This window comes from Mustela nigripes, chromosome 4 (assembly GCF_022355385.1).
Source record: "Mustela nigripes isolate SB6536 chromosome 4, MUSNIG.SB6536, whole genome shotgun sequence".
Taxonomy (NCBI): domain Eukaryota; kingdom Metazoa; phylum Chordata; class Mammalia; order Carnivora; family Mustelidae; genus Mustela; species Mustela nigripes.
This window is the reverse complement of record NC_081560.1, coordinates 139,614,215-139,621,988: the sequence shown is the minus strand read 5'-3', so window position 1 is coordinate 139,621,988 and position 7,774 is coordinate 139,614,215. Positions and strand designations below refer to the sequence as shown.

General features: G+C 43.5%; 1 protein-coding gene across 8 annotated transcripts; it reads right to left on the bottom strand.

Annotated features, from left to right (window-relative positions):
• Positions 1-2,000: 2,000 nt before the first annotated feature.
• FUT11 (fucosyltransferase 11) lies at positions 2,001-7,706 on the bottom strand. Of its 8 annotated transcripts, none has more exons than XM_059397821.1 (4): positions 6,900-7,706; positions 6,141-6,766; positions 4,057-4,119; positions 2,001-3,817 (listed from the first exon to the last, which is right to left on the bottom strand). In XM_059397821.1, the coding sequence occupies exons 1-4, from the start codon at positions 7,605-7,607 to the stop codon at positions 3,811-3,813; spliced, it is 1,404 nt and encodes a 467-aa protein (XP_059253804.1). In that variant the 5' UTR covers positions 7,608-7,706; the 3' UTR covers positions 2,001-3,810. The 8 variants fall into 8 exon arrangements, 5 of the variants coding, with proteins under 5 accessions (XP_059253804.1, XP_059253806.1, XP_059253803.1 ...); XM_059397823.1 differs by having other exon boundaries at positions 4,062-4,119; XM_059397820.1 differs by having other exon boundaries at positions 2,001-3,814; positions 4,062-4,119.
• Between the last annotated feature and the right edge of the window lie 68 nt (positions 7,707-7,774).

Here is a 7,774-nt window from a genome sequence, read left to right as displayed (position 1 = left end):
AGATTTTATATACATATAAAATCTTGGTCTTTGTTTTTTGATTTATTAGTGTGAAGAAATAACATTCTAATGAAAATCAAGTTTGATATATTTGTTTTGAAGTAGTATTGGGGGAGTTGTTGGGGTTTTTGCATCTATAGCACTGGTTACTTTAAACAAATAAAAGCTTTCTGTAGTTGCTTCCTTTATCGGAAAAGAATATTTGAGACCATGATATATTATCCCCCTGCATTAGAGAACCTTTTCTAAATGTTGGGGGAAATCTTCATAGTCTTTACTCAGTCAGAATTTGTGTTTAACTCCTATATGCCTAAGGACCATTCTGGGTTTTTTGTTTATTTAGGGTTTTTTTTGTGTGTATATATACTTAAAATACATAAGTGGTTTTTGTTTTTAACATTCACCAAAACAAAAACAGCATTTTATAACCATGGATAAGCCCATGTTTCCAGGATGCTATCATTTTCAGCATTTTAAGAAATAAATCACTTAAAAAAAAAAAAAGAAAGAAATCACTTAAAGTGAAGTTTTTCCTGAGGCCTTAATCTTTCAAATTTTGTAATTAATTGGACAATTTAAATATAATGTAAACAATTTAAATTGGACAATTTAAAAGCAGCCATATCAGAATCCATATCCTTCTCTACAGCCATATAAATGCAAGTATATTTGCAAGATCCCTGAAAGGAAAATTTTATCACTACCAAAAACCTCCCCACCCAAATGACAAAACTAGACAAGTCCTTGTGTGTTTTACTTAGGTAAGCAATACTTTAGTTAAATGGACATTTAAAGATCCCTTCTAGTGAACCATTCCTTTTTAAGAAGTTGAAATTCTCTGTGCTGTCTTGACTAAAAGGTCGTGATTCATGGACTGTCTACAACTTCCTTCATGGAAGCTAATCATAATCAGATGGTTAGAGATGTTGGCAGTTTAGCACCTGCTGGAGTAAATGGGTGGACAGGCTTGTATAATCCAAATTTTTCACCTGCATGTTTTTTCTTTACCCCAGTTCATTCCTGACATGTAAGCTCAGTCTTTTCAGTATTTGAGTTACTGGTTCAGCAGAAACCAGGAAAAACCGTAACTTTGTAGTCAGAATGTTATCCAACTGTACATTGTTTACTTTATTGTAAATACTGGTAAACAGTGGTCAATAAATAGTTTTATATTCCTTTAAAATAAATGGTTCTGGTAATGGAAGCTTAACTTGAACAGCTTTTAGTTCATATGAGGACTACTTCGGAGGAGCAATATTTATTTGGTTGTATAAAATTTAGTGTGCTAAAATTAAAAAATTTTATCGCTGTTAAAGTTAAAATCATTTATCACAGATGTTTAATATTCCCACTGATCTCTGCAAGACTGATTCTTTTTCTTCTGTTGAGTCTCAGTTCCTGTCGGAAAGGCCTTCCCTGAGCCCGCCCCCCCCACACCAAGCTGTTGTATTTTTTCCATAGCACATATCACAGTCTGAATTATCTTGTTCACTTATTGTTTGTGGGAGGCCATGGTAAGATTTGAGACGAGGACCAAACCAGGCCCTGACTTGTGCCTCCTTTAAAGGAAAGCTTGAAGGATTTTCTGTGCATGTTGCAAACTCTTTAGTAATCAGCTAAAAATAGATACTTTTCTTATGATTGTTTGTTAGCTATATAATGCCTCACAGCCTTGAATAAAATTGGCACTGTTGGACATCCTCCTTGATGCTCCTCCTGCCCCCATCTCTTTGTCTCTTAATTTCTTTTCACCATCCTCTTACCCTCTCGACCCTGGTCGGTTTGTCACGCTGGCCACGACAATTGTTTATTTACAGTTTTGCTTACCAGCAACACCCATTTAAAATAAGCACCATGAGAGAAAGGGACCCTGTCTTCCTGAATCCCCAGTGCCTAGAATAGTGACAGTAAATACTCGTTAAATGAACAAATGTTTTGACATGTTTTTCCAAGTCTCCAAGTGTATCATACTCAGCCCAGAAATATAACCAAGCAGAAGACACTGTTTAAAAAGAAGTCATTTATTATACAAAATGAAACATAAGAAAATAGAGAACTGCAACATACAGATTAATAAAGACATCAGTCCCGTACTCCACTGCCACCCCAGCAGCACAAATAAAACTGATTCCTGGTCAGACACTTCTTCCACCAATAATCTTGAGCCTGTTGCTGTTCACAGAGCAAGCTGGGCCCAAACCAGAGAAAATTCACATTGTTTGCTTTCTCTTCATATTGGTTCTGCTTTCTCTTGCGGAAACATAGCACCTGGTTTACCGTGGTCTTTTATGAATACTTCTTTTGTGATAGGATTAAAGGAGAAAGTCTGGGAAGCACTGTCCACAAAGCAGGCATGAGTCTCCAGCCACAATAATTCATAAACAACTGGCCCACTTTGTACATAAAAGTGCTAAGGAATGCCAGTGTGAACTGGTCTAATTAGGAGAGGTAAGGATGGTTATACACTTGGCACTTACCCATTTTATTGCACATCATGAAACTTGATTCCTAACCTTAGTTTGCACTTGAGTAGTATGTAGTTTGCACTATAAATCAGCACCTGCATTTAAGTAGATTGCAAATTCAGGGACGCCTGGGTGGCTCAGTTGGTTAAGTAGATTGCAAATTCAGAAATCAGAGTCCTGAATTCGACTTCTTTTGTGGGTCACTACTATTTTAATATAAGTATGTTTGAAGGTCTGTCTTTCCCTCTTGTTCTTTTCTGAACAAGCTCAAACAGGTTAAGCAAACTTTCCATGCTGTTGTGAAGGGTATTTTTTACTAAAAAATTAAATGGAAAAAGAACCACCCTGGCAGTGAAATCCAACCCCAATTACAGCTGCCACATCCTTAGATGTCACAATATTAAGGGTGGGACCCTAGTTGTTGAAGCATCTAACATACACACACACACTTCTGGTTGTATATCAGTGTGTATATGTGTATATAGAAGTACATACATTAATTTCCAAACAGATAAACTGAATTAATTAATTCATTAATATATTATACAATATATTATACAATCAGAGTAGTGCTAAAATCCAAAGTATTCTTTCTTATTCCACTGGCCCAGAAAAACCTAATGGTCTCCCTGCCCATTAAGCTTTATATTCAAACCACACCGATAAAAGGGTTTGGCTATACCCTAAAATCTGCCTAACAATTTTTTATTTAGTCAGCCTCTTGTGGATATCTCTTGCCTCACTTCCCCTGGAGAGGACCTTAGGTGGGCTCCATCAAAATGCAGTCTCAGTAAGTACTACAAAGTTGTACAGACAGATACTGGTAATAGAATGATGTTTGAATATTCATTCCACATAAAGTGAAAAATGCTACATAATATGAGGTAATGACTACAACTATATTGCTGGGTTGTTTTTTCCAACATAATTTTCATGACTCTTTGGGGAAAACGAGACTTTGGTAGCATATAAAAATAGTAAAATAGAAGAGTTCATTAGGCAAATAGAAAAGACAAAGACCTATAAAAATCTGCAGTTTGATTTGCACTGGTCTATTTTAACATTCCAAAATCATTTAAATATATATGAATGATATATACTCTGTCATCATTTCCAGCCTGAGTCTCTATCTGCAACCTAAAATAGAGCAGGACAATTCATTAAATTGACATGGCATATATTAGCCATTGAATCTTCATGTTTATGAGATGAGAAGGAATTCATGATATACTCTTAAGGGGAAAAAAAAAGGCAAATCAGGAGTAAAAAAAGCTGTCAAGTCTATAGTCAGTTTAATGCAGGGGAGAATGAGTGTGGGGATGGTGGCAAGGCTCCTGCATCTTCATCAGCTACTGTGGAAAACCAAGAAAGAAAAATCCATTTAAAATAAAAAGTTTGACATTGAAGACAAGTAAATGATATTAAAAATACAACTCTAAGAACCAGAATACAACCCACCAAGAGTTCTGCTTCACCACCAACATAACAGTTTATAAAGCAGGAGATGAGGAAAACAGATTAGGAAAGGTACTGAATAATGAAAAGTTTTAAAGAATAGCATCAAAGTTTTAAGATCTTAAATCTGACCCACCTTACCTCATTCTTAAACAAGTACCAAGGTGTTGTTCCAATCACAGTTGAGAGAATGAGATGGCTAGAAAAAGATGCAGTTCTTTTAAAATTCTGTTCAATCAGCACTTTGAAACAAGTGGGTGTTTCAGGCATTTGCTTCCCACTAATCTAAGAACTGGAGACCTCCACCTCTCCTTGAAGACAGGCCCTATTACCACAAGCTGAGACAGTGGGTACACAACATTAGGATAAAATATCAGTGGCTATAAATGGAATTCCTTGGACTCATGATAAGACAGTGTTCATTAAGGTTGTGCAGCAGACGCCCCTGATAGTAGAATAAGGACTTCTGTCTCCTTAACTCTACCAAGTTAAAGGCTCTTGCAAGGATAATTAGAGATTTTGGATCCTTTTCATGAAGATCTCGTGTAGATAATCCCAAAATTTCATCTGCTTTGTCTCATTGTTGTGGATCATGGCAGTGAGAGCTTCCCCCTGGTCCAGACCTTGCCAATAATCTTGCAGCCACATCTCCTTCCAGCTGAAACATCAAAATGGGAGTTGGATTATGGAACCTCTGCACAGCTATGGTCCTGCCTTCTCTGAATGGGTCAAAGAATCTTAAACAGATACAGTAATCTCTGGCTGGGACAGGGCACTGCTTTGAAAAGAATGAAATGTGAAGTAAATCTAGTAGTAGTACAGGTGACAGTAAGCTGCAACACATTATCTATCACACAGCCCACCCACAATGAGTGAAACTTCCTGACTTGCCCACTCCAGGTTCCCAAATGTGGAAGGAGTTCAGAGGAAGGCAGGGCAAGGGCCAGCGTTCTCTGTAAGAAAAGCCAGGGAGCCTCTAGATGGTTACCTTATTAAGTTGCACCTTTATTTCCATAATCAAAATGAAGGTGCTTTGATGCCCAATGTCTAGATAAAACATATTTTTTTAATGTTTTACATTTTTCTTCTAGTAAATCATACTATGTTCAGCATATACTAGATACAAATTACTTTATGGAAGGCTCCATTCCCAGAAGAAAAAAACTTTGCCAGCCGTGTATATAGACGGCCCTCTGCTGCCATCTACTGTGCAAGTCGGTCTCTGCAGGCCAGTCTAGCAGCCTTGCTTTCTTAAGCTTAATAGTCTTATCACCTCTCCCCAAACAGATGTGGCTTGCTGCACGTTGCTTCAACACTTTCACACCTCCCATGCTGACCTGTTTCCCAGTGCACCACCTTCTGCCACTTACTGCACACGCTTCCTCACTTTTCTAATTCACACTGCCCACCACTGTTCATTATTATTTATTGAAAGCAGTCCTTCTCTCTTGTTTAGGGCAAATGCGTAATTTATCATACAAACTAGGGTACTTTTAAGAGTGAAAGGAGATGCTATTAATAATTATGGCAGGTTATGGGTTAAAGCCTCTGCCTTTGGCTCAGGTTCATGATCCCAGGGTTCTGGGATGGAGCCCCAAATCGGAATCTCTGCTCAGCAGGGAGCCTGCTTCCCTTCCTCTCTCTCTGCCTGCCTCTCTGCCTACTTGTGATCTCTGTCAAATAAATAAATTTTAAAAATCTTAAAAAAAAATAATTATGCCAGGTTAACAGATGTAAACCCTACAGCAGACAAACCTCTCTCAAAATACCCATCTTTGTATTGCTCATCCCCACCCCCATCCTTAGGAAGGTGCTAAATAAACAGCTGAGTTAATTTTCAGGAGAGTCTAACTCCTCAGCCTAGTATTCAGGCTATGTATAGCCTGGCCCCAGTTTATCTGCCCAACTCTGTCTCTCATCACTTCATCTGAATAGGCCCCCTCGAAGCCTGTTTTGACCTGTTGCAAACACTGTTCACATAAGCTGATCTCATGTTGTCACCTTGAATGATATTTTGCTTTGCATCTTTTACTGAGCTTTTTCAGTTTGTCTTATCTCCCCAACCAGACTCTTGACACCTTAAAGGCAGAATAAGTCCATGTCATAATTTCCTTATACAACAATCCCCTAAGCATCTAATACGAGTTCACTGCCCACAGCAAGCAAGTCACTCAATCAGTCATTTGATTCGATGGCCACAGGGTCCTCAGCTATCCTTACCTGTCATTCTCAGGAATCTCTTCCACACTGCCAAAACCAGGTGTGGGCACCGGACAATCCATGTGTGAGGGCTGGGCAATGTGAGGTTCAGGGCCAGGGATATCCCCAGGAGAGGCTGCGTGAGCTTTCTCGGCCTCCAGCCGAGCCAGTTCATGGTCACAGACGAAACACTCGAAGCCATTGAGGTAGTTAGGCAGCAAAGGATCATTCACTCCCCACTCCCGATGCTTCAGACTATCCAGAAGGAACTGGTTGGTGATGCCCCCAGGCTGCTTATATGCCAGGTATTTCATGTATTCCTCATCATTCTTGTCCAGAAAGTCAATAAATTCTGCCAGCTTCTGAGGTGACTCAAAGTCATCAATGAGGATGATGGAGTGATTGTTGGGCATCCAGTCCCTCACAGAAGGAGAGCCGCGATACACAGGCACAGCCCCGAGATGCATGGGGCGCCAAAGTTTTTCTGTCATGTAGTCATCACAGATGGCATTTTCGAGGGCCAAGTGGAACTTATAGCGAGACAAGAAGGCCAAAAGCTCTGGATCTTCGGTGGTGGCTGTGGCTGTGTCCCGTAACCGCGAAGTGGGCAGGTCCCGATTTTGCAGGCATTTCCCATAGGAATCCACCTGAGCGGGGTAGAGTACGGCCGTCAAGTGGGTGCTGCATGTCCGCCGGGACGCCAGGGGTCCCGGCCTCAGCCGCACGCGCCCCCTCGCGTCCACCCCCAGCCCCGCCCCGGCCCCGGCCGGCCCCACCCACCGGGATGTAACGCATCAGCTCGCGCACGTAGCGGTCCCGGTCCGCAGGCACGTCGCAGTGGGACTGCAGATAGAGCAAAGGCGCGTAGCCGCGGCGGCGCCACTCGGCGCGCTCCTGTAGCGGAGGCGCCGCGCGGCGCAGGTAGGCGGTCCCGGGGAGCCACTGCAGCGCCAGCGGGTAGTCCGAATGGCGGCTGAAGGTGGCAGTGAGATTGAAGAGGCGGATGCCGGGCCCGTGGCTCAGCACGAAGTTGTTGAGGGGCGATTCCTCGTGCAGAAGCGCCCAGCTCTGATGTGCCAGGCGCGGCAGCGGCGCCTCAGACGCGCGAAAGTCAGTGCCGTAAAAGAGCAGCGCGCGCGTCCGCGAGTGCCCCCGCACCCGTCGGTCCCGGGACGCCAGGCACGCACCGCGCGCGCACTCAATGCGCTCCGAGTCGCCCGGAAAGTGCGGAAATAGGCCTGGGCTCCACCACAGCAGCACCGGCAAGTCCACCGCCTCCTCCCTCCCTGGCCGCGGGGTTCCTGGACTGCGCGCCACCCCGACCGCGCCCAGCGCTGAGGGCAACCGGAAAACCGCACCATCCCATGGCTCCGTCCAGCCCGCCTCCCCGCCGGTCTCCCTCTCAGCCACGGGCCCAGAGCCGCTGACCGTACAAATACTAAGCACTCCGAAGACAGCAAGCACAACCCCGCTGCGGCCCGCCGCCATGTCCACTGCCAGCTGCCCGCTAGCCGCACCCCCCCACCGCCCACCAAACCCGCAACTCCTCCCGGCAGCACTAGACCCCGCCCTGCGGTGAGTCGCAACCCGACGAGGTCCTACGCCCGCGGTGCGTGTGACGCATGCGCAGTTCTGCTCAGCCAGCCACTTCCTGG

Coding starts and splice junctions, on each gene's coding strand:
- FUT11 (XM_059397819.1), bottom strand. CDS start 7,607: ATGGCGGCGGGCCGCAGCGGGGTTGTGCTTGCTGTCTTCGGAGTGCTT. Junction 6,767..6,899: donor AGCTGATGCGTTACATCCCG/GTGGGTGGGGCC, acceptor TACCCCGCTCAG/GTGGATTCCTATGGGAAATG. Junction 4,579..6,140: donor GAGATTCCTGAGAATGACAG/GTAAGGATAGCT, acceptor TTGATGTTTCAG/CTGGAAGGAGATGTGGCTGC.